At 36.8% G+C, this 26,529-nt stretch overlaps 2 protein-coding genes and 1 non-coding gene across 3 annotated transcripts; 2 read left to right on the top strand and 1 right to left on the bottom strand.

Annotated features, from left to right (window-relative positions):
* Positions 1-4,999: 4,999 nt before the first annotated feature.
* On the bottom strand, positions 5,000-8,789 carry LOC136802320 (parkin coregulated gene protein-like). Its single transcript, XM_067059037.1, has 2 exons — positions 8,569-8,789; positions 5,000-5,792 (listed from the first exon to the last, which is right to left on the bottom strand). Exons 1-2 carry the CDS (start codon positions 8,665-8,667, stop codon positions 5,175-5,177), a joined length of 717 nt encoding a protein of 238 aa, XP_066915138.1. The 5' UTR covers positions 8,668-8,789; the 3' UTR covers positions 5,000-5,174.
* Positions 8,407-8,478, top strand: Trnaa-ugc (transfer RNA alanine (anticodon UGC)). The gene has a single exon. It is a non-coding gene; the product is annotated as a tRNA-Ala (tRNA).
* Positions 8,790-8,861: 72 nt separating the features above from the next.
* On the top strand, positions 8,862-19,557 carry LOC136802322 (vacuolar protein sorting-associated protein VTA1 homolog). The gene is made up of 6 exons (XM_067059038.1): positions 8,862-8,996; positions 15,211-15,305; positions 15,739-15,872; positions 16,651-16,726; positions 17,413-17,661; positions 19,244-19,557. The coding sequence occupies exons 1-6, from the start codon at positions 8,900-8,902 to the stop codon at positions 19,433-19,435; spliced, it is 843 nt and encodes a 280-aa protein (XP_066915139.1). The 5' UTR covers positions 8,862-8,899; the 3' UTR covers positions 19,436-19,557.
* The last annotated feature ends 6,972 nt before the right edge of the window (positions 19,558-26,529 follow it).

Below are 26,529 nucleotides of genomic sequence, written 5' to 3' on the forward strand. Positions count from 1 at the left end.
GAAAAAAATATTATACCTGTCCTGTTTGTAGTTTTGGTGAAGAAGAGAAGAGAGGGTTAATAATGTTGTTGTTTGTTGTGGAAAATTAACTCTTTTTGTACTACTTACTGAGCATGATCAATTTATTGGTGCATTCACTAACTACACAAACATAAAATACTTAGTAGTTAACAAATATTAAACCTCTTTAAACACTCTACAAAAGACCAGAAAATATGATAAAAATTTATACAGCAGCAGCAAGTTTCAAAAAGCATGTCTGATGTGCAATCAAGCAGCCATTAAAAAGTTCTCATGTTTACAAAGGCTTGGTTACACTTCTTGCACTAGCGTATTTTATTTATTGAGAAAAGCCCTCTTTTTTATCACTTTTTATCTTTGTGAGTGAGTCCACCTTTAGAATATTTGCCGTAGTACGCCCGCAGCCATACGCCCACGCCATAATTTACGCCCCAAAAAATGTCTCGCCAGCCAGACACACGGAAGGCTATCGTAATACTTTCGCTAAGCGAAATTAATAAGCGGGGGGAAACGTTTATTAAGTACCCGAGAGTAGACTTTTTCAGATGGGATGGAGTTTTTATAAGATGATACTATTATAAGCATAAAGTTTTCCTATTATTTTCCTCTTTCTGACCAATTTTGCTCCACATATCCGTGTCAAATCCAATGTGAAAATAAGCTTGTGAATTAAAATTGATGAGTAAGGAAACGATATCACGCTTATTTAAAAACAAAACCTTTAAAATTTCCTGATTTTTGAAAAACCGACCCTTATCGTCTGCTCCTTGTCCGTACGCATCTAGGTTCCCAATTTTTCCTGAGTCTGAGTGTATCTTTTCGCCGGAAAATTGGGCGTCCGCCAATTTAATATCGGAATAATACCTAGGCCATTAACAAATGAAATTTCGTTTATTTATTACTTAACGGCCAAACAAGGACTTGGCCAAAGTATTATGTACTTAATAAATGCTCAAAATCAACTTACTCCCTCTTCTGATGATCTTTCCTATAATATTTTGCTAACATTGAAGCGTTTTTTTTTGCACCAGAAAACATGGTTTTGATTTTTCACCATGTCCTTTCTCCAAAGTGAGTCATTAGGAGGGATGCTAAGTATCAAATATAAATCTACGCGACGAATGGACCTTTTCTCTGCAAGATTGTAAACCCGTCAAAGTAGATGTTATCTTTATCACGATTTTTCGTTCTTGAGCTATTTTAGCCTGGATTCTAGAAAATGCAGGTCCACGTGTTTACTGCAGGTTGCGGATCAAAACCCGTCCGTCGTCGCTTAGCTTTATCTTTGATACTTAACCTTCCTATTGAACCCAGTATCTACGGCTTATTTCGTAATTCATTGCCATTGTACTACGTAGCGATAAACGTGAGAGACGCTCTAGTACAGAGTAAGTGAGTCAGAGCGGGAATAAAGGGTTGTCATCACAAATCTATGGTGGTCGTTGTCACGTAAAGTCCGTGGGCGGAAGGGAAAATTTACGAGCTAGGTCACGTGACGAAATTTATTCCTTCACATACGCGCCCAGAAGTATGGCGGAAGTGGTTGATTGTATGATTTCATAGTATAATTTAAGACCACCCTTACGGCATGAAACCGTTAAAAAAGGATTCTCGAATGTCGATGGCCCCTATAATATACGTATGACCTGGAATTTTTCGATCTGTTCGCACTGATATTTAAACTGTTAGCTGGAAATTTTCGATCTGTTCGCACATATATTTAGACTATTAGCTGGAAATTAAGTGTCTGTTCTTTAAAGTCCTTCAATGTCGAGCTGGAATTTAGCGATCTGTTCTTATAAGATTTTGTCAGCACTGGTAGATAAGAACAGTTAACTCGCATAAAATCAGTCACCTGGTAATTTCGTACCTGTTCTGAAAGTTTTTTTACCTCCTAGCTGGAAAAATATAACTGTTCTGAAGTAAAAATTTCTCCCCTGGAAAATGAGGAACTGTTCTTAAATTCGGGAAAATCCTTCCAGCTGGCAAATAAGAACAGATATTTGCAAATTTTAGGTCGGTGGCTGCTTCTGAAATAGGTAAAATTTTCCAGTTCCATAAGACGACAAAAAAAAAAATCCGATTTCCCGATCTCACTTTGATTTCTAAACTTTCTTCCGATCGGGTTAACTTTTTGGGTACTTTTAGCGTGCGTTGTTTTTACAGATCATAGTGGTGTTTCAAGATGGCGGCTCAAGCGATAGGTTGGCAGACGATATCATCCACCAGGATGCAAGTGAAATTTTTCAATCTGCGGACCTAGACGGGGGTTCGGTTATTATCAGTTAGGGTTAGGGTTGGAGCTCGAGAGTCACAATATAAGGCCGAAGGCCTTCTTAGGGGCATCCCTACCCTGTGACTTAACTTAGGATCCCGTAGGGATCCTTGTAGGGGCACCGGTAGGGTTGGGAGCTTTCTTAATTAGGGTCTGTAAATTACACGCTATAAGTATTTGTGAATGACAGCTTTCTACCGTGGCTCGTTGGCGTAAGCGGTTAGGCGGTGGGTTTGTAAACCAAGGTTGATTGCATTTGGTGGTTCGAGCCGGGGTTGGAGACCAATTTCACCGGTGCGGTCAAATTTCAGAAAAATACTTAGAAAACAGTTAGAAACACTAGAGAAAGTCAGAAAATCAGGATAGAAGATAGGAAAGTAGAGAATAGGGGGAAAATAAGAGAGGATGCATCCTGGTGGATGATATCGTTTGCCAACCCAAGCGATAAGTCAGGTGTGATAAGTCAGTGTTGTACCAAAGTATTTCTAGTGTAAATCTGTTGCAAGCTTCAATTTCTGTCTTTTATTTTTTTAACTCGGCAAATCAAACACATAATTTTCATCAAGGGGATTCTTTTTCTACATCTTTTGAAGGTTTAAAGCCGTTTGCTCAAGTTTTTGTTTATGTTGAATTTTCTGATACTCAGATACTTTTTATTGCTGCTTTTTATTAGTTTTTGCAATAAAAACATATTTTTCTTGTTTGCCTCTAGGTGGGATTGATGGTGTTATAATGTTATTGGAATTTGATAAAGTTTACAAAAGTACAGCTACTGTCTAAATTTGATAAAGACCTGGATGCAATCGTGCTTTTTTGGACTTGGTTTGGACGTGTTTGATAAGGCGAATCGCAAAAAAATTGTTTGGTTCCCGTCATTTCTACTTTAAAAAGTGGCCGTCATTCGGTCGGTCGGTCGAAAATATTTTTCTTTTAAGAAGCAGCTACATCTTGTTGAAAGGGAATCCGTGTGGACTGATCCGAATTAAGAAACCGTGGGTAAACTGGTTTTCGGTCTACTCTCCATTAGCATGCGGCTCGCTACTTCCATTTGAAAACTTGTAAACACAGAGCTTGCAGAGGTCGACAGTGGAAATCCAGCAAAGCAGCGGAAAAGCTTTCCGACTTTCCAACTCTACCTGCTGACCGTAAATCAGTGTCGGTCAGATGACGGGAACCAAATGATGACATCACATCTCCTATTATTGGACTTGCAAAATTATGACAAATGGTCATTGGAATTTGATCAATTATATTAATATTAATATATACAGTTCTTGTTGAAATTGATCAAACTATTTTTCACGCAGTTCCGGACGCAGATTGTGTTTTTCTAACCTTTTCTAACCTTGGCGCACGTTTTGACTGAATGATGGAATGGAATGAATGGCGATAACAGTTTATACATATCTCTTATCAGACTTGCAGAAAGCGGACTGCAGAAAGTTATGAAAAATGGTTTCTAGAATTTAATGAATTATACCGTCAAGTTACACAACATGCACACTCTCGTCACAACTTGCACAGTCATTGTTTTAAAGTTTAAAAAACACTACCAGTGCTTGGCACAGAAGAGAGGACTCCCAGTTGAAATTAATTGCTACTCCGCTGCCCTGTTGAATTAATTTATTATGGTCGTGTGTTTATTCCGCCAAGGCGGTAAAGCGATCGCCCAAATTCATAGACCAATCAAAAGGGAGTTTAAAGCAAAATGGGGGAAAAATGAGCTTCCCTGCATAGTTATGAATTTTAAGTTTTGCTTTCGATTATCATTTGCGACCAGCAAAGTGTTCAAGATGGTTTTCTAATTTATTTCTAGATAAAACTTTGGTCAGTTATGGATATTGCCTACATCCAACAGAAAAAATGTATCATAACTGACTAGAATGAAATTAACAAAAAGTTTAATTACACTATGTTTCTCTTTTATATTATAGTAATGAACTATAGCTTAATTGTTTGATGTCGTAGAAACAGTGCTACAATGCTAAAGTATACTTTGATCTTCTCGTGGGGGGGGGGGAGGGGTTGGAGGAGCTCTCAGGCTTGTTTTAAATAATTTTAAATCAAGTTATCAAATGTTTCACATTTTGTACATTATTCAATATTTTTAGTCTACTCTGTTTCAGTACATCTCTTATATCTGTTAACCCACTTATTAAAGCTATCTTGCTAAGCTCTATTGGCTGACCTTCCAGCCTCGGCTGGTTTATTGTTCTTGAAATAAGTAAATTTTGAATTAAGTTTTAAACAATTAAAATGAATAGAATATTACGTAAGAACCGTGTAGGAACCCCATTTTTAGAAATTTCAAATTGTGATATCTCGACTTTGTCTCGAAAATTTTATTCAGGACGCATGTGTTTTGGATAGTTTGGGAAAAACATTCCGTACTTGATTTTTAAGGAAAAAAGATTTAGTGTAATTTTAAAGGAAAAAAGTTTTTGATTATTTTATTTTCAGGGAAAACGATTGCATTTTAATTCGAGGGAAAGGGTTTTCTGTATTTTTGAAGGAAAAACGTTAAAAGTATTTTATTTTTATGGGAAGGTTTTTTTTATTCCTGACGTAGTGTATTCGATGGCTTTTGACATCGTGGTGACTTTGACAAAGGAAGCTTAATATAAAAAGCAACTTTTTATAAAACTCTTGCTTCCTTTGTATAAGAACTTTATATGGAGCGAAATTAATTTGAAAATCTACTAATAAAATTTTTAAATCTTTGTATATAAAAAGTCTCGAATTTTGAGAACGATTTTTTTAAATCGTGAAATAGAATATAAAAATATGATATACAATTCAAAGTAACCTTGAACCCTTCATAATTTAGAAATTTCTGATAATAAAAAAATAATTTAGGAACCTTGCTTTCTTTAAAATTTTAGTTCAGTAGGCATGACTCATAAGTTGGAATCATGTATTTGATATTGATAAAAGCGTCCTCGCCACCGTGTCTTTCAAAAGCTTCAAGTGTTTCTTGAATCAAATCACCAATATTTTCACGGCGTTGTTGACTATAATCAATACCGTCACCAGAATTCAAATTTTTACTTTTGAAAATATTTAACACTGGTAGAATCTGTCTATAATAAGGTACTAAGGCCTCTCCGACCATTTCACCAGAGATGACCAAATGTTGGAGTACCTTCAACGTGGTACACACGACCTGTAAATCGCGCGTATCCAACGCATCACGGATTGGTAAAATAAGTTGTGGGACGACAGGTAAGATTTTACTTCCGCCGTGTTCTAACATATCATGAACTCCTTGGCGTGCAAAAAATTCATATGGATGTTCAGTTTCACGGAGACCTTCGAAAAACATTGGGAGATAGTGATGATAATCTAATTTCTCGATTTCCACTTTCCAGGCGATTTTATTGCCCTTGGTATCATGTTCTAAAGCGATTGGAAGATCACCGCGATCATAGAATCTACGGAATTGCGTTTGTTTTGCGGGTCGTTTTTTGAATGCTCCAGCTTCGGGTGGCCCAACAACCTAAAAATCAAAATTTTTGGAACTGTGAAAATTTTGGAGATTTTATTAAGATCTCTAGAAAAACTCGGGAAAATATATTGACGACGTCGCATAAAGAAAATTTTGAAAATAAAAAAAATTACTCCAAATTTTTGCTCGGGGAGGGAGACTTTATATAGGCAGTGCAGACGGGTATGTGCAAGCCATAAAGGTTACCCTTTTTTTCATAACTCAAAAGTCAAAGGGGTACAAATTCATAGGTTACTCTCTCAAAAGGTCTCAAAAATGTCAAGAGGGCACTCGATTTAGAAACGACGGTATGTGCCGCGCAAAATCTGCTTTTCAAAATCGTACCCTTACTGCAAAGATACTATAAAAGCTAAAGCTTTAGTTTTTATATTCTCTTTGCTTACTGTAAGGGTACGATTTTGCACTGCACTGTAACAGTGCAGTGGGTGGGGGGGGGGGGGTACTTAGGCAAATGGAGGGTACCGTATGTGCCGCCCTACGCAGTAGCGGCCTGGCTCAATTTTCTTGGTGGTGCAAGCTATGAAATTGGCGCCCCTGGTACTTTTGTCCTTACTTGCGCCCTCCATTATTAAGTGGAAATATTAAACTGTAAGAGCAGTGACTGGCTGAAAGTAGCGCCCAGAATCTTTGAGTTTAAAAACTTTTATTCATACGAAGGTTGTGGTAATCATAACTTGATATCTATTTCCTTGTTATAATTTTAAATGTCATAGTTTTCTGAACAAGGAAAATTTTTCCTATTTTCAACTTTTAAAATGTCTAAAAATGCCTCAATTTATCTTATACCGATTTAACACCAAAAAGAAAGCTCTTCAAATAAAAAACATGAGCTGTTGATACTTGAAATGGAAATTTTAAAGGTAGCGAGTCGACTAGCAAGGCGATTTGGTCTATATTTTTGTTTTCTAAAACTTCATCAGAAAAATGACCTGATAACCTTAAAACTTTTGCGCCGCTGGTCTTACTTTACTCTCCATTAAAGAAAAATGGCTAAAAAAGGGCCCCAAATTTTGAAAGTTGGCAGGAATAAGGGTATTTGGAATGTTGGCGCCGCAGGCAAAAAATTTTGATGTAAGAAACGTCAAACAGCTTAAAAGATCTTCTAAAAAGGAGAAAGTTAGTCAGCATAAGACCACAAAAACCACAGTGAGCATTATCAAGTTTCGATTTTTTGGCAATCTCTCATTTTGAAGGTGAGGATCCTCTTTAGCCCCTAGTGGATTCACAACACTTCTTTTGCTTTGACTTTTTTGCGATTCAATGTTGAGAGTAGTTTTTAACAAAGTCAAGAGAATAAGGATGCAAGAGCGTAAAATAAAACGAAGCGCCGCAGGCGAAAAAATTAACATTGCACTTATGGAAGGCGTTACAAACTTGTCGAAGGGCGCCAAGTCGCCCAATTAAACATCAATTAAATTTTGGCGCCCCCTTGAAAAGCTCTTTTGGCGCCCCTTTCAGATCTTTCTGGGTGGTGCACTGCACACCCTGCACCCCCTGCCAGGCCGCCACTGCCTAAGGGTACCTTTTTTGGATTTCCAAAGTCCCGCTAAGGGTCGGGAAATTCAGAAAATCAAATTTCAGTCCGACTAAGTAAGGGTAGGAAAAATTGAAAAATTTCAACTTTTTACCCCCAGAAAGATCGAAATTTGGTCAAATTTGTACCTGTAAGGGTCGTAAAATTCACAAAATTTTCCTTTGTTTTCTCCTTTTTAGTCCCGGTAAGGGTTAGTCTGAATCGCAGACCCCCGGGGGGGGGGGGCACTGGGTTTGCGGACTGACGGTATGTGCGGGCCAAAAATTGGCTTTTAAAATTGCACCCTTACAGTGCAGCAAAAATCAGTGAAAATCATACCCTTAGAGTGCATTTTCCCCCAAATTTTCGATCCCTTTCGTGCAAAAAATGGTCAAAATTCTAGCATTTTTGGTCAAAATATCTAGATTTTTCAAGAATTTTCTGAAATTTCTACCCTTACAGTGCATCTCTAGTTTTTCCGACCCTTACAGTGCATTTTAAACATATTGGAAAAGGTACCCTTAGGACCCGCACATACCCGTCGGTCCTTTTGCCCAGCTGCCCCCCCCCCGGGCGCAGACCTCTACAAAACCCCAGGTAGTATAGGGAGCTACAGGCACGACGCAACGGGTACGGCAGGTACGGCGGCCGCTGTACCAGATTTTCACAAAAATACCCGAAGTTTTCCTCTTCGTCGGTCAAATCGGTATAAAATCGCTTAAATTTCCTCATTCGCCGTACCAGATATAAAAAGCTTCCGTCGTGCCTGGAGCACGAATCCGTTAGTGGATGCCAGCAGCCTAGGTAAGGGTCCGAGGGTTGAAAGTTGGGCGGCACCCCCCGTCAGCTCGCAACCCTAGTATACGAAAATTTGAACTAAATTGTTAAATTGTAGTTAATTTATGTGTTCCTGTGTTCTGTCCCCGTTTTGTCGGAGACGTAAAATTAGGCTTTCTTGTCTAGAAAATCTGAATTAAGCAAAAAATCGGTCATAATTTCAGAATTGGCATCAAATAGTAATATTATCGTAGCTTCAATTTGCCAATAGTATGTTAAGGATTCCTATCTACTTAGTACCTTAAAACAATAGCCGGGGGTGTAGCTCAGTGGTAGAGCGCTCGCTTTGCATGCGAGAGGCCCGGGGTTCGATCCCCCGCACCTCCACAGTTTTTGTCTACCAATAACTTGTCGAATGAAAGGATATCTACATTATGATCCCAGTTCATGCATAAGTGTAAGTAGCTTTATTCTTACCTCAACATTTTTCATCCATGATTTGGTTGTAAAGCCCTGTGCAAAAAGGGGTTTGCTCTCGTATGAGCATGCCGTTGAAAGCTGACAAACAGCAGCCATAATTAAAACACTTTTCTACCTTTACAGGGTCTCCTAGTCTAAAACTGACCCAACAATTTTCCCAGTCCACCCGGCCACTAAAATTTTCATAAGTGATTTGTTGTTGTTTGTTTCCTTCTTCGTTTTTCTGTTTCTGTAATTTGGGCCTGTTGTTAGTGACAACGATGAACCGATGACGTAATTAATGTAAATTAGCTTACGCAAGCATTTTTTTACTTTTCGAAGATTCAATATGGCGGCGGCGCTACCTCCAACTTTGAAACAAATAAATTCTTATCTAAAACTGGCAAAAGAATACGACAAGAGGGACCCGACAGTGGCTTATTTTTGTAAGTACAAAATCTTGAATTATTTTGCTACTAAAATCAGTGCTTACAGCTGAGGAAAGAGGGGAATTTACCTGTCATAAAGTGAAAAACATGCTACCGTGGAGATTGGCTGGGTAACTTGCATCAGTTCAGTCCAGACCCCCGCGCTCGATAGGATCGATCATCGGAACGGCTCGATGACGGATCGATATGTGATCGATGGATTACTTATCGATCCGGATAGGAGATCGATAGAGGATCGATACTCAAGATTTTTTTAAGCTTATGATTAGTTATCGATCTATCATCGATCTATCATCGATCTTTTATCGATCTTATCGACCCTATCGACTCTTTCTAAAAATCGAGCTCTAATATTAATCGATCTTTCTCGCTATCGATTACCTATTGACACCTATCGATTACCTATCGACACCTATCGATTTAAAATCGATGACGAATCGATTTATAATCGATGACGAATCGATTAACGATCGATGACGAATCGAGTAACAATCGATGACGAATCGATTAACAATCGATTAACGATCGATGACGAATCGATTAACAATCGATTAACGATCGATTAACAATCGATTAACGATCGATGACGAATCGATTAACGATCGATGACGAATCGATATACTCGATTGAAATACTAGCTCGATATTGGATCAACGAAGGATCGATACTCAAGACTTTTTAATGGCTGAATCTTCCATCGATCTCCTATCCGGATCGATAAGTAATCCATCGATCACATATCGATCCGTCATCGAGCCGTTCCGATGATCGATCCTATCGAGCGCGGGGGTCTGGTTCAGTGCATAGCCCTCAAATGAATGACTTGTCTGGTCGTTAAAATACAAAGTTAAATCAAAACAAAAATGGTAGAGTAGAGCTGCAAGCGGAGCTGCGTAGTTGTATTTTAATGACCAGAAGACAGGTCATTCATTTGAGGGCTATGCCTATAATGCATGTTGTTAGCCTCCACTGATGCAAGGGCAACAACACTACACTGTCGTCAGTTAATCAAGGACCCTCCCAGCGCTCTGTAAACTTCCAGAGTTTTCCGGAGCAGCTAAAAAGACACTATTTTTCTCTCCGGAAAGTTCTGGAGCTCTCCCGGAGCAAGTGATTTTTATCAGTTTCTAAAAAACCGTTTAAGCATCATGGTTACAATAAAAATATTTCTCCCCAGGTAGAGAGGTCAGTCAAAATTTCAAACTCATTTTCAAAATGCCAAACCAAGTTTAATGAAGGGTCACTCATCTTTTAGCCTTTAGTAGTTTTTCAGATATTCCATTTTGAAGTTCTATTTTTTTGAAGAATTATGTTCAAAAACCTCCTGCCATCTTCTTGTAACATTTCCACAGCACTGAAATCGAAAGTGTTTTACAAAAAAAGTTTGCACAGGAAGTTTGGGGCGAGAGTGTTTTTCCGTAGGGCGAGCCATAGAGCACAAGTGTTACGCGTAAGCCAAATCGCGTATTACGAACAACCTCTAAATTGCCGAGTACAGGAGAAAAAAAATCGAAATTCAAAATGGCGGCCAAGCCCACGCTGATAACTATCAAAAATCTTTGTTTTTCAATCAGCTATTGCAGCTCAATAAATCAATGAAATAATTTGAAATAAAAAGTAAACAAACCTTGAACCTTTCATGAATCCAAATAAATAAAAGTATTCATCTAAAGTGAAGATTACATTTCATTTTCAAAATAAAATGATTTCCAAACCAACCTAAAGTCAGTGTCTGCCAACTAAAAATTTCTCTGCGGGGTCACTGGCAAGGAGTTACGACTTCAGACTTTAGATTCCAATTCTTGTATAGGCTGCAACTACACTTCCAAATGATCTGTATTACAAAGACTTGCAAATGGGTGCATAAGTTAAGAAAATGAGATTATCATGTAGCAAGGGGGTTTTGTTTTTAAAAACAAACTTCAAAATAAAATTGTTAATGAACTTCTTACTTAAAATATCACTTACTTACATAATTCATTTATGATATAACACCCCTTTCTTAGATAAATGGCCTCTTAAAGTCTTTTATGTTTGCCGCAAGAAGGGAGAAACATTTAATTTGACCCCCGGTTTTTTCTCTCTTTTTCTAGCTAATTCCCGCGTGTTAGTGTAGACACAACTTTAATCCGGGGAAATGAAGCGTTTTCATTGGTCTAAAATCATGGATGGTCATGTGACCAGAATTTTTATCTAGGGAAATGCTGTTGCCGCAATGTTTTGCTTTAGTGAGATTGACCATTTTGTTGTTTAGATTTGAGCGGGCAAAATTTCTGTACAAACCAAAATATGGCTTCGTTGGAATACCGGTTGAAACACTTGTGAGAGACGGGGGTCACTATACCATTAACTTTCCCTTACAATGGAGCAGATATAGATACAATAAGAATAATTGCACAGTATGAAAGAGGAAGTTCTAAGCTCTTTGCTGTTACCTTAGACCACATAAGAATTCAACGGAGTACTTGAAAATTTTTGGATTTACTTCTTTGATTCAAATTTGCTCAAAGACAATGCAGGAACCCAATGATCGCAAGGTTTCATAAGAAAGCTTGATCTAGCATCTTTCAAGCTCAAAAACCGTTTGTTACGAGACCGATTTGCTCCATTGTAATCTTAACAAAAGTAACCATGGTTTTTCAAAATTTGAGTGCCGTGATCTTGTTCACAACAATCAGGGCTACCCTAGCTCTGAAAATCGAAGATTTCGAATGAACAAAGATCGTTAAAGACTTTTGGTTTTTTGAAATGCAAAGATGAATAAATTCTTTTCTACTAAGAAGAAAAAAACATGTAGATATATATGTAACTTTATCATTTAGATATTAAATTCTGAATTTCATTTTCATACATTTTTCCTTGCCGTGTCTTTTGTACCACGGGACAGTAAGCGGGAGTGGGAGTGGAACTCCGGAGCGTTCCGGAGTTCCAGTGCAGACCGCCAATCACCGAAAATTGTGGTCCAGGATACTGGAAGTACTCCGGAATCTTCCGGTGCTGGGGAGCACGAAAAAACATTACTTTTTGCTCCGGGTTTTGGTCCTGGTAAGTGTTAAGTCACACTAGGAAATCAAGCTTTCAGAAAAACAACAAGGATGAGAGCTACCTGAATAAAGTTCAAGCTCCCAAGACAATTAATTAAAACTGGAAATCTTAAAATGAGACAATGACCGATTGCGAACGTGCAGAGCCAGAAATATCAACCAACCAATTATTATTATATTTCCATTCATTTGACTGAAGCAAAATCTGTTTCTACAACTCTTGATAGAGTATATTGCTATTGGTATCTTAAATACCGTCAACTGCTCTAACTTGGGACTGTCTGACAAAACATGGGACGGCAATTCGGCCAACATTTCACCAAACCTCCAAAGTCATTTGATTTGAGTTAATGAACGGCGTATTAAAAAATACACAATTTCTCTTTCGCACCAAGTAGGCTTTTAAATCTTTTAATGTGAAAAATCCGTAGTGGAACACACGCGAGTGTCTGGAACGAAGAAGAACAAGTTAGTGGCAAAACGATGGAGCCTTTGACGTCACTCGCGTGGCAAATTACACACTCGTTATTTGTTATTCCCATCAGGTGATAGGCGGTTAGACGGCAGGCGTTCTCTAATTCTCCAATCAGCGTCCGGTCATTTTGAATGAAAACAAAAAAGTTAAAAAGGGTGCGCTATCAGTGAAAGTTATTGTGACATGTTATGACAAAAAGTATGATTGATAAACTTGTGGAGTTATCAAAACAAATTTGTTGTCAAAAGAGATTTAACAGTAAGTGAAAATACAGGCCAGATATCAACAGTCCCATGTTTCGACCAATTGTCCTAAGTTAGAGCAGTTGATGGTTGAATGTTCTAAAAGTATAGAGCTTGATCTCCCTAGCAGTGCAGTTGGAACTTCGATTTTTGAGGATTCGGTTCGTTGAAATGGTGGCTGAATTTCCGTCCCATGTTTTGTCACATAGTCCCAAGTTAGAGCAGTTGGATTTTGAGCTTGGATATCCAGGCTACCATGCCTATTGCTATTTTCAGTCAGGACTTCCTTGGTCTTTCAGGGTCTTTTTGAATATCAGTTCAGATAGAATAAAAACATACCTGATCAACACAAAAAAACCTTCTGTTTTGCGTTTACTCTTTCCTACACAACAACTTTTGCTTTTGCTTATGTAGGTTTTGAAATTCACAAGTAATGAACCTCTTGTCGTTTTATCTAAATAAATCTTGTTGAAAACCTTCTGTCAAGTTTCATTCCGTACATTTTTTATCTACATGGTGAACTGGTGTCCCTGAGTTCCCGATAATTAAAAATTTGGCACTTTTCTGTGGACACGATTGGGGGTACCGCCATCGGGAAATATTTTTCATGAAAATTTACCATATTTTAACTGTAATATAATCTTCATAGGAAACAAATATCAAATTTGATTCTCTTTTGCTCGTATTTCAAAATTTCAAGATTAAAAGAACTATTTACAAAAATCATATTCTTTAACAGGCATCCAATTGCTATTGACATATTTGTGAATCTCCAAGCGATTTTAAGTACATAAAAATCTCCTGGCTTGATACCGCAAAACTATTGGCATCTTACCGGTAACACTCTTGTTGAGTCCAGCAATCCATCAATTACAACCGGCAATAAGCCGGCAGCCAGTTTGCTGGCAGCATTTGTGTAAATTCTATTTTTAGAAAAGGATTTGGTTTAAGGAGAGACTTGCTGGCAATCTACCGGCAATGAAGAAAAGTATACAGTAATATGAGGACAACAAAGAAAAAGAGCCAGCAATTTGCTGACAACAAAGAAAAAGAGTAATTTGCCGGCAACAAAGAAAATTTATTTACAGCTTTTGCAGGCACTTTTCCCCCTATGTCATCCGGCAATTTGCAGGCTACTGTTATAACATTGCCGGCTATACCAAACAGATAACTGGCAATTCGCCGGCAAAAACAAAGCTGGCTAGTTGCCGGCAAGAAGTTCATGTCCTTTGAATTGCTTGTATGGTCACATTTAATGATGTCATAATCAATGTCAGCGTCGTTTGACATCTTTGGTGAAAATGTCAACTCCATTGATGACATCATCGCCACCTGATGACATCATCATTCTTTGAAAATATCAAAATTAGGACCCCCCTCTAACTTTTTTTCACTCTAATGTTCATTGCTCAAATTTTGTGAGGCAGCTCCACGTGACATGCATTTTTGGGGCAGAGGGTCAATCTTTTGCCACTTGTTGCTATCGTGTACTTTACAGCCAGCCCTTTTTGCCTAAACAGTCCTAGGCTACTGTATCTAGTGATTGGCAAATGCTAGGTGTTGATAACACAAGTTTACAGCCAAAACTTCAGCGAAATCAGACAAGTGGTTATGCTGAAAGTGAGCAATTTAGGTAAAAAATGGACCGGTCTGTAAAATACCAACTGCTCACTTGACTAAATTGAAATTTTGCACACTGTCTTAGATGGTCAATATTTATTACTGGTGAAAAGCTCCATTCGTTCCTGAGTTCTGGCAGGTGGTCAATGTTTATTTTACAGACCGGTCTGCAAAGTACCAAATATATTCTGGTAGGAAAAAATTTTTTTAGTTGAAAAATTAGCCTTCAGAAACAATTATTTCAGTCAAATTGAACAAGTCAAAAAGTCAATACATGATTTTGGTCAAGTTTACATTCTGCACGGTTAAATACCAACCAGACAGGTGGCCGAACCGAGATGCTTCCCCTAGTAAAAAAAGAGAAGGTGCTTGGGATACAGGAATTGCTATCTATCCATGAAAATTGGACATTGCTGTTTTGTTATCTCAAAGTGCAGGCTTAAGAAGTAGCAACGTGCATTTTAACTTTCTTCTCCTTATTGGATTCAAGATAGCATACTAGCATACAATACCAGCATGCAAATCTAGAGTTGTCTGTCAATCGACTGATGAAAGAGTTTCCTCTACAGGTCAGCAGTTCGTTGATTGAGGGAGGCTTTCTAAAAATTTACATTTTTTTGAAAAGTGTGTTGTATTTTATAGATAATTAAAGAAATTTAAAAAATTTTAACACAATTTAGAAACTAGTTATAAATCTGTTTTTCAGTGGTATGAAAGTTAATGGCTAGTGTAAAAGATATTTTAAGTTATCCCTGACAGTTGTGAACAAGAGTTTAGATATAAGGGAATAAGAACTGTAGGTAAACATTAAAAATGATTCTTTCTTGTAGGTCGGATGTATGCAGTCCATAAAGGGATCAAGTTGGACAGTAAGAGTCCAGAAGCAAAGAAATTTCTCTTTGGCATGATGGACAATTTGGAAAATGTAAGTATTTACAACCGATTCTCTGATAAAAGTTATTTTAAAAGTATTCAACATTTGCTTTTTTTCTTTAACCTCAATATAAATCCTACGCAATTTTCTTTCAAATGTAAAGCTGGATATCCACTGGAAAAATAAGTTCGTCGCGAATTTGTTTGTCGTACAAAATAAATCCAGGCTTGCAATAGATTTAAAATTCCAGACATATATCTGTATGATTTATTTTTTGTTTTAAACAGATATTTGCGACGAACTTATTTTTTTCAGTGGACACCCAGATTAAAAAATGATAAAAAATAATTTCATAAAATGGCTCAAATCTTAAACTGTAACTGTAAGGTTAAAGCAAAACTTCACAAATCAAATCTCGCAAAAAATCTTATATGTTTGTTTTGTTTCCCGTTGAAAAATTAACGTAAATTTATTTTTTCTCAAGGTCAAGAAAGAGCTGACAGGACAGGGTGATGAGAGTGTGACCAATGACATCGTTGGACAAGCTCACCTTGAAAACATCACTGTCAATCTATTCACATGGGCAGATGGTGAGGATAGAAAAGCCAATTTCAACAAGTGAGTTTCCTTTCAAAGCGAAACTAGTGGATGGTGAGAGTATCACTTTTTTTTCTTTTTTTTTAATGCATCCTGGACTTAAAAGATTTATTTTACAATCTTTGGCTAATTTTTGGACCTACCACGGAGGTCCTTTAAATTAACCCATGTCTTTTCGTTGTTTCGTTCGTCTGTTACCAGCTTTTCTCGAGATTGGCTCATTAGTTTTTTCTGATTTTTGGCACAACGGTGCAAACGACCCAAATTGTGACGGAGCCCGATTTTTTTGGACGCAAAATTGCTTCATTAGTTTTTTCTGATTTTTGGCAAAAAGATTGAGGGCAAGGTTCTCTAAAAAATAGCTGAAGTCGTTTTTTCTGAAAAGTTGCTTTTCGCCGTAAAAATCTGTTTTTCTTATTTGGGGAAATTCCCTTCTGTCTCTTTTTGGGGAAAAAAATTCAGGGCAAATTTGGGTCAAAAAGTGCCCAAAGATCTTGTGAAATAGGCTTCATAAGTTTGTTTTCGATTTTTTGTATAAAGACAGAGAGCAAGGCTTTCTAAGTCTGAAGCCGATTTCTCTGGAAAATTTATTTTGACGGTAAAAATCGGATTTTCTTGTTGGTAAATCCTGTTTTTTGCGATTAGCTTGTTGTTTTTTCTGATTTTTCGGTTTGCCATTTTTTCTATAAATTATAATGCTCATCTCAAAATGTTAGTTTTTGACGGCGTAGATTTGAGTAAATCACCATAATGTCTTGGGAAAGTAGTTTAAAGTATATTATTTTCATTTGTTTTCTAGGAATGTGGTCAAAGCGTTTTATTCGTCAAGCTTGTTATACGATGTCCTGACACAGTTCAGTGAACTTAGCGAAGAGGTACGGTGTATACTCCAGTATAAATATCAAGTCTTGTGTGCGTTTAGCCTGTACCAAACTCTTTTTTGCTGACTGAAAAGATACACGGCAAGCTTTTTCAAAATATAAAAAACGCCCGTTACGGGCGGAGTGGTACAGGCTATTGTGCGTTATATTGCAGTGAAAACTTTCTGAATTTTCAACCGTGTATTTTTTTGTTACGGCCACCACGTTCTTAAAACCTGTCTACGTCCAATGGTTAAGGGAAATCATTTACTGTATCTCCTAACATTTGCTTACATAGTATTTTCAATCAACAAAAGAAAACATAAACATTTTTCTCTCTTTCGTGCCAAGCGTATTACCGAGATTATGTATGCGTTATTTTCTGCGACGGAGACGGTAAGGTTTCAATTTATCTATATCCTGACTGACTGAGGACGACGGTAAATCAGCACTTTTACCGTCCTCGATTTCGCGGCTCAGAAATGCGGTTTATTCCGAATCGCTTCAGTCACTCTACCATCCTCAAAAGAGCAAATACATAAACTCGCTATTGTTTATTCCTAGAGGGGCGTCTCATTTTCTATCATAATAAGGAATATCTTTAATGGCTTTTGAATTATTTAAAAATCAAATTTTAAAAGTTCTTACATAAAAAGGAACAAAGAAAAAAGTTTTTGACCCTTCAAACTATTTTTGTTTAGTGCTCTATGCAGCAGAGATATGCCAAATGGAAGGCTACTGAAATTCACAAATGTCTACAAAGAGGAGAGACCCCTGTTCCTGGACCCGCTGGGTCGGAATTCGAAGGCACTGAATTTGGTGCCACTACTTCAGGAATCGGAAGCATGCAATTGAACGATGGCTCCGCAAACACACCTTACCCTCCTGCAAATATGGATCAACCTGGACCATCGGGATACACGCCGGAGCCGGTCCCTGCCCCTCGAAAGGTACACGTCATTGACTTCCAAGCCCGAAGAGCTAGAATTGAGACTCCTCCAGGACGCCTGCGCGTTGTTTTTATAAAAACGCCGGCTTGAAAGTAAAATCCATCGCTAGATTTAAAAAATGCAGTCCTCAAAAACAAAGGAACCACTAGATACAATCCGTCGTCATGATTGCGGCGCGTTCTAGACGCGTTCTTCGATTAGTCTTTTCATGCCTTGGCTAACAGTTATATTTTGATGTGAAATGAATAGCATGGTTTGGGCTATGAGTTTGAATAGACCTTATCGGAGTTTTTTATTTTTCTAAAAAAGCGATGCATTGTGGGATTGTTCCGAGTGTATTACAATAGAAACCTCTTAGGGGAATTCTATTGTAATACACTCGAAACAATCTCACAATGCATCGCTTTTTTAGAAAAATCAAAAACTCCGATAAGGTCTATTTCCTAGCTTTTAAATGACAGTTGAAAGAATAGCAAATCATATTTTGTTATCCTCCCACTGGTCACACTTTCTTAGAAAAAAATGCAAGTTTCCAAACTTGTTTTAATTTTAGTAAGTGAGGACAGCGTTAAATTTGAATTTCTTACTGTAATTTTTATGCCAAAATTTGCTTCCCAGGTCGATCCCGTCCTATAAATCAGGTTATAAAAATAAGGGATGTGTCTCCTGTCTATGGCCGATTTCTTTTTGGACTTACCCCGGTGGAGGTCCTATAAATTAACCGTTGGATGTTCGTCCGTTCGTTCGTTCGTTCGTTCGTTCGTTCGTTCGTTCGTTCGTTCGTTCGTTCGTTCGTTCGTTCGTTCGTTCGTTCGTTCGTTCGTTCGTTTCGTTCGTTCGTTCGTTCGTTCGTTCGTTCGTTCGTTCGTTCGTTCGTTCGTTCGTTCGTTCGTTCGTTCGTTACCAGCTTTTCTCGAGATTGGCTCATTAGTTTTTTCTGATTTTTTGCACAAAGATGCATAACTATAAACCCTCGAATGTGACGGAGCCCGATTTTCGAAAAAAAAAAATTTTCGGGCAAATTTGGGCCAAAAACCGGCTAAAAAACAGGTTTTTTGGACTTGGCGAAATATTGGATCATTAATTTTTTCTGATTTTTTGTATGAAAGTAGGGTACCATCATAGGTGAAAAATGGCTCAAGCAGATTTTTGTAAAAAATGAATTTTTCAGCTCAAAAAACGCATCTTTATCTATAAGAATCACTATTAATAAGCATACATCAATGTTCTTAGCCAAATTACTCAATATTTTGATGAGATCGATGTTTTTTTTGCTCACGAAGTCTTGAATATAAAAGAATATTTCAAGAGCATGAAATTTTGGTTTCTAAACGGTTTTTTATAAGAAACAAATGACTAATTTTAATAGATCGTCACTATTAGTGTTCTGAATGATTGTTTAATGGTCACGCTCACGTAGATATCAATTATATATGTGTTAAATGCATAACCAGGTAGGTCCATAAAAGTATCACTTGTAAAAACTTGACACTCTTTGGAATGAAAAAAGGAAATTAACTAATTTTTAAGCTAGACTGTATTTAAATTGATTAATCTTTTGTAATTTTTGTTTTCTTTTTAGCCTTCAAACCAAGCACCGCCACCATCATCAGGATATGTTGCGCCGGCACAGGCTAGTGTAGAGAATTCACATGTAGACTTTCAAGAATGTTCTAAACTATGTAAATATGCAATGAGTGCTCTTGATTACGAAGATGTAGACACAGCTGTTGCCAACCTCACCAAAGCTCTAAACATGTTACAAAATAGATGATAATATACTATACTTACTATGAATGATAATAGCAAAAGTGTAATACCGATGGGCAGAAGAATTTGGAACCGCCATTTTTATTTGACTCAATTTTGAATTCGGTAACATCTTTTTACGGATAATATTGTTGAATTACTTCTTCTTTGTTTGAATCTTTTGATTTTATTGTCAAAATTAGAACGCTTCATTAAGAAGGGGGTATTATTAGAGAGGTTAATTTTGTTCCAATCATAACACAAGCAAAGTCCTCCTTTTAATAAATTACGTTTCGAACATCACTTGCTTCGTTTTGAAATTATTGCCATGGTGATTATCTCCCAGCGGATTTTATTAAAACTACTTTCTATCCATAAAAAAATTATTTAATGCCTCAAGAGACATAATCACCATGGTAATTGTTTGCATACAAGGCAAGTGATGTTCGTGACGTAATTTATGAAAAGGTCAATTCAAAGATTGTTATTTCTTCGAAGATGTAACTGTAATCGAAAAATGACCCGAGGCTAAATTTTTTTGAGTAAATCGTTGTATTTCATTTCATTTCACCAAACTTATTTCAATGTATCTATTTCGGGCAGTTTAACATCAATAAGATATTATTGCCCCCGCAGGAGCGTAGCGACGAGGAGGCACTCATAGCTTCACGCATAGATATTGGACTGGAATCTCGAAATTTTGTTGTTTGTTGTCGCGCAAGCATCCCCGTAGTTAGTCTCTTCCGTAAATGTTCGGTTTTTTTTCGGGACGGCAGTATTCATATTTTCATATTACGTTAAATGCTATTACCATTATTACATATTACGTATTATTGCTCCGGCCTAGGAGCCTTAAATTCTCTCTCGTCCGACGACGACGACGGTCAAGACATTTTTTGTTTGTTTATCTAATCCGATGATCTATTCCGATTTAATAAAAACGGATTATCTGATTCCAATAATACTGTGATTTGATTCTGGCCGAAAGTATTTTAAAGAAAAAGATGGCAAATCTCAGTGAAAAATTGATCATTTTCATCATTATTCATGATGTTTTGGACATGATTTATGAGAAGTTTGATGCATACTGGCTCTCTAACAATGTGGAAAGACTTTGGAGAAATTTTGGCCGTGAATCGTCAGCTGATCGAATCGAGTGCTTAAATCTTGCATATGGCTATGGCCATAAAATTCTGTTGGTAACTTGACAATGAAACTTTCAAACACACATCCATTGGAATTTAAAAGAGAATACTAAAATTACAACATTACAGTGAAAATTTGAAAACGATCTGAGTAGTTTTTGTGGTGTTATGTTTATGGCTGAAAATGATCCTGTTTTGTATTCATCATTACATTGTTGACTGGCGACTGTTCCTTTTGATTCTTCAAACCCGACACATACTTTTTAGAAACATATCACTATGAGAATTCAATAAAGGACAGTCGAGTACTGAGCGATCTTTTCAAGTCATCTCTATACAAAAAAGAAAAGCAAAAAGACCTATCGAATGAGAACATCATAATGTTCCACCGCAGAGTAACTTGTGTTTTGAATCTATCAAAGCAATTAAAACACTAGAAATCTTCAAATCCCACGATATCCAAAAACTTGAGAACACGCAAGCAAATTGATTTTGTAACGGTATAAATTGAAACTTGAAAATGTTATTAACACTTAGTTAATTGGCATAATTAGTGAGATTAGATATAATTTGATCATTTTTCCGATTTCATTTTTAGGGTCTGTCTTCTTTGGAATCAAGATGGAGCAAGAAACGAAGACTTTATATAAGAACAAAAAAACTCATCAAGCATTTGCTTTGCGTTTTTTTTTTTTACCAAAGCTGTGAAGATCACATGTCAGAAGGATAAGCGAGCAACAGAAGAACATAATAATCTGCACAACACTCTTGTATCACAGAACCCGGTGGGGACCTATAGCGGGAAATTTCTATTGCAAAATATCTTAACGGGGAAGAAAATTTGGGGTTTTAAATGGTCGGGGAAGGAAAAACTTGCGCGGCGTGTTACTTTTGTTAACTTTCGAAATTTTCATCATTTCCCCCCAAATTTTTCAAGTTTATCCCCTTTGGAAAGTTCTATCGGCTATCTGAGCCCCTCAGAATGACTTAATTACTCAATATGGAGTTTTTCTCTCCCCAATTCATAAACGGATGATATACATTGTCCCGGGACATTTACTAACACGCATAGACGTACATTTTCTATATTTCATATATAATAGAACACCCCTTTCTCAGTGACCCAGTGAAGTTTTGAAACCCACCGGGTCTTAATATAGGATCTCAAAAGCTCACTAAGTGATAACCTTTAACTTCCTATGGTAGGGAAATTGAAAATGGCATCGACCTCTAACGTTAGAGGTCGATGAAAATGGTAAATTCGTAATTTTCATGAGTTTTGGCCCTTTTCGCAAAACTTAGTTCTTGCTATAAATTGAAAATCCGTTAAAACTAAAGAAATTTGGTGAAATCTAGTGAAAAAGAGGCTGCTTCGCAGCGAATTTTTTAAAATTCTCAATTCTCTAAAAAAAAGTACATGCGAAAATTAATCAACTTAGGGTAATAATAGCGGTATTCTAAGTCGCGTCATTAAGACAAAAGTGACGAGAAAGTAAAAAATCCCACTCGCACAAGACAGAGATGTAATGTGTATTCCGACAAGGACATGATGTGTATTTCCTTCGTTGTGAGACAGGGAGATAGGAAAGCAAAACATCACTCGCACACTCGCATGAGACAGGGATGTAATATGGTATATTTCCTTTGATGTGACACAGGGAGGTGCGAGAGGCGGGAGAGCTAAAATACCACTCGCGTGATGCAGGGATAATACGTATCTGATAAAATAATATTTCTTCCCACTATTTTACCGAGCTTTTTACGTTGCCTTAATATACATTAATGCTTGTGAGAAAGCATAAAAAAGCAAGCTTTTATCCCCTATTGATCGTGATATAAAGAGGGCCCTAGATAATATCCTTGAACTCATTCGCATGTCAATGACCTTCTTAGTAACTCTCACAGGAATCTGTAAAGACGTCATCCTAATAGACGTAATAAAAAACTTACCATTGTTGAAAGAATTACTTTTCGTAATCACTTGGGAATATAATTACTACTTGCATCGTGTTTACGTCATATTTCTCATCTCATCACTTTTTCTACCGTGTAGGAGTGCCAAACATGAGATTTCTATAAGGAAATTTGAAAACTTCACCGCAGAAATATTTTCAATATTTTGCTCAATTTTTCGACTGCAAGTTGTGGGGTAGCAGAAATATATATCAATGTGTTCCTTATAAGAGCCGCTAAACGAATATCGTATTTTTGTTTTCACCACGACGTGTTATTGAACGTTTTAAGTACTTTTTGTTTTAAGCCTTTGATCTTTCTTTTTTTTCTTTTGTTTAGCGTGGCGCTAAATGATGTGATTACTCATTTTTTTGTCGTTTAAAATATGACAGTGTGCTCGACTGAAGGATACTAAAACACAATTCCTGTGTAAATTTGAACAAGAATGGAGAAATTTTCACAGTTTTATGGCTGAAAATGACCGTTTTTGGACTTTTTCGTAATTTCATCGCAGCTTGCGACCGTTCCTTTTGATTTTTCAAACCCGACACAGATTTTTTACAAACATATCACTATGAGAATTCAGTAAAGGATACTAAAACACAATTCCTGTGAAAATTTGAGAAATTTTCAGTGTTATGGCTGAAAATAATCGTTTTTGGACTTTTTGTCGTAATTTCATATCATATCGCGGCTGGCGACCGTTCCTTTTGATTTTTCAAACCCGGCACAGATTTTTTACAAACATATCGCTACGAGAATTCAGTAAAGGATACTAAAACACAATTCCTGTGAAAATTGGAACAAGATTGGAGAAATTTTCACAGTGTTATGGCTGAAAATGATCCTTTTTGGACTTTGTCGTAATTTCATCGCGGTTGGCAACCGTTCCTTTTGATTTTTCAAACCCGACACAGATTTTTTACAAACATATCACTATGAGAATTCAGTAAAGGATACTAAAACACAATTCCTGTGTAAATTTGATCAAGATCAGAGAAATTTTCACAGTGTTATAACTGAAAATTATATTTTTTGGACTTTGTCATAATTTTATTGGCTGGGGTGACCATTCCTTTTGAATATTTTTCAAACCCGAAACAGGTTTTTTCCAAATATACCACTATTTATTACATACACACTATTGTACCATTTTATTTGGTTTATCCTACTCTTTTCCAAGTATTATCCCAACAGAAAAAATAATGCTTAGCTCAAAGCCGTGGCCTCTAATTTAGGCTATTTTTCTCCCCAAAATTTTATCCGGACAATCAAATCAACGGCGCATCATGGCTTCGCTATTGGCAAGTTTAGAAAAAAATAAATTTACAGTATAAGAGCTTGGAAATATTCACTTCTAAATGTTCATCTCCTTTAGCTCCAATTTTGAACTTTTTAGTCGAGGATGAGTGGGCGGGGGGTGGGTTGGTTCTTTAGGCAAGAAAGTGCATGTGTAATCACTTAGAAGAGCTAAACTTCCAGCTGGTTTATTTATTTGTTAAGATTATTTCTCATACTCGCTCTGCAATAGAATTATTACTTTGATTTCTGATCTGTTCTGATTAGTAGTTTGTGGGCAACATTCTAACACAACTAACTCAACAAGCTCATCTTTCACATCTTTTAATCTCTTAAGCCGGAGCTTCCAGCGCAGCTGGTTTATATTTTATTAGTTTTGATTTAGCATTGAAAAGCTGAAGCGAGTGTTATAAATGCAAATTATAGAAAAAGTATAGTGATTACATCATAACACGAATTACAATATTACTTGTGCAAATCAAAACAAACAAAATGGCAGACTGGTTATGATGATGAGTTGATTCATTGACTGGAAAAAGTGTTTTGTATGTCAAATTTTGTTTCTTGTCTTTGAAACTGAATATTAAATACTGTAATTTAGTCAGAAGTTCACTTCAGCAATGATTTCAATTTTTTTTCCGGAATCTTTAAAGAAATTTGCTCAAGTTTTCAAATGTACATTTGATATTTTTGTTCAAACTGTAATTTATCTTTGTCTGTTATTTTAATAACTACCTTTATTGTTCATAGAGCTTCTTGAGCTTTAAGGACCATCATATGGTCGTAACTCGGGAAGGTCTTTCTTAACTTGGTAAAACAAGATTTTTTTTTTGGTCTTCAAAATAGATTTACCTCACTTAGAGTGTTTTCATTGTTTGTTCAGTACAGTGTGGTAAATCTATTTTAAAAACCTGAAAAAAGTTTGTTTACGTTCGTTTAACTTTATAGGCACACATTCAACTTTGACTTTTTCATACAGTTGTGATAGCCTACGTAATAACTTACGCTCCAGTGGTTTGGTGAAATAGCCCCAATTCTGGCTTTCCAAGTTAGGAGGGACCTTCCTGAAGGCATTTAACGGTGGTTAGACTAGGCACACAGACAGTCATGTAGAAACATTATAAAGTGAAAGTATATAGCTGTAAACTCAAAAAGTCTAGCTTCCCGAAGGCACGTCTCTTCATTGTCTGTGCTGCGAACATCTCAATGGCTTGAATCCTTTCAGCTTGGAGAAAAGATTGCATCATGAAAAAGTTCTATGCTATGCATTTGAAAAACAATTTAGGCGCATTTCAACTTTTCTCGACTGTACGTCTGAATGGACCACAATGGCATTCCTTTATTTTTGTTTTGACCAACAACATAGAAGATTTTGCTTGAGAAGTGCAATCACAGCGTAGGCAAGTGGAGCCCGGGCCTTAACTAGGATTGGTTTCTATTTCACCCTATTTAAGATGGCGCAGAACTTTTTCATAAATTTTAAAATACACAGTATCCTCTTGACTATTGTTTATTAGGCAAAGTAGCAATAGAGAATTGTTGAAATATGGCAGCCAATGAAAAAAACAAGCTATTTCTGATTGGTTACCTTGTTGATTTATTCACCGCTATATATTTTTCCTACAATCTAAGATATCTGCGGCATTATCGGAAAAGGTCTATTGTGAATGATCATGACATATATTGTTGTAAGAAAGAAACTAGGAGAAAAAAAAACAAACAAGGAGATTTGAAATTCAGTAAGATAATGATACCATAATATTTGAATTATGTTTTTGAAAAGCTTTTCCAGCATTTCCTTAAATTTAAACAAATTATCAAGCTGCATGAATTCTTCAAGTATTTTGTTAATGGAATATGATTATTTTTTCAAGCAATTGCCTCAATCAAACAAACAATCAATCAATAATTAAATCAATTAATTATTCCTGATTGTTTTTATGCTTCAATCTTTAAAGCATTAAAAGCTTTATAAGTGCATGACATGACCTTTCAGTGGGGGCATTTAGGTTAGTGAAAGCTATGACTAGTTATGGTTCCTACACTTAAATTTTAAAACAACTCTTCTCGTATTAAGTACCAAAATAAATTTGTAAATAGTAATTTTTCTAATTCATCTTTACTCTAAATAAACCTATACGAAAGAGACAATTCATCTGAAGATACAAAGAGTTAAAGTTACACCCCTGTGTCACAGACTCACTGGAAAGTTTGGCAAAAATTTCCTCCCCGGTGGGGAAAAACCTGTAATTTCAGCCCCACTGGGAAATTGACTTTAATTTCGTCCCCATTCGAAATTCCATGTTTAAAAATTATTTGTAACCTTGGAACAATAGAACTTCTATCTCCATTGGGATTTCACTAGGAATTTTTATCCCCACTGAGGAAAAAGCTTCCACCGGGGCTGTGAGACAGGGGTTTTAAGTTCTGGCATAAGGATTTATCCCGGGGTTCACTCAGGTAAAATCCAGTACGGGCGATCTGTTGATCAGATTGATCAAATATTTGATAGAGTAACTAACTCGTACCGTGAGATTGGGTAACTTGCATCAGTGGAGGCTTACATGCATAGCCCTCAAATGAAAGACCTGGCTGGTCACTAAAATACAACTACGCAGCTCGGCTCGCAGCTCTACTCTACTAATTTTGTTTTGATTTAACTTTGTATTTTAATGACCAGCCAGGTCTTTCATTTGAGGAATATGCATGTTAGCCTGCACTG

This window comes from Clytia hemisphaerica, unplaced genomic scaffold (assembly GCF_902728285.1).
Source record: "Clytia hemisphaerica strain Z4C2 unplaced genomic scaffold, Clytia hemisphaerica genome assembly, whole genome shotgun sequence".
NCBI classification, from domain to species: domain Eukaryota; kingdom Metazoa; phylum Cnidaria; class Hydrozoa; order Leptothecata; family Clytiidae; genus Clytia; species Clytia hemisphaerica.

Bases quoted from the DNA above. Each gene is read 5' to 3' on its own strand.
- LOC136802320 (XM_067059037.1), bottom strand. From the start codon at position 8,667: ATGGCTGCTGTTTGTCAGCTTTCAACGGCATGCTCATACGAGAGCAAA. The intron at 5,793-8,568 runs GTAAGAATAAAG...TTTGATTTTTAG, and splicing joins CATGGATGAAAAATGTTGAG to GTTGTTGGGCCACCCGAAGC.
- LOC136802322 (XM_067059038.1), top strand. From the start codon at position 8,900: ATGGCGGCGGCGCTACCTCCAACTTTGAAACAAATAAATTCTTATCTA. The intron at 15,873-16,650 runs GTGAGTTTCCTT...TTTGTTTTCTAG, and splicing joins AGAAAAGCCAATTTCAACAA to GAATGTGGTCAAAGCGTTTT. The intron at 17,662-19,243 runs GTACACGTCATT...TTTTCTTTTTAG, and splicing joins CGGTCCCTGCCCCTCGAAAG to CCTTCAAACCAAGCACCGCC.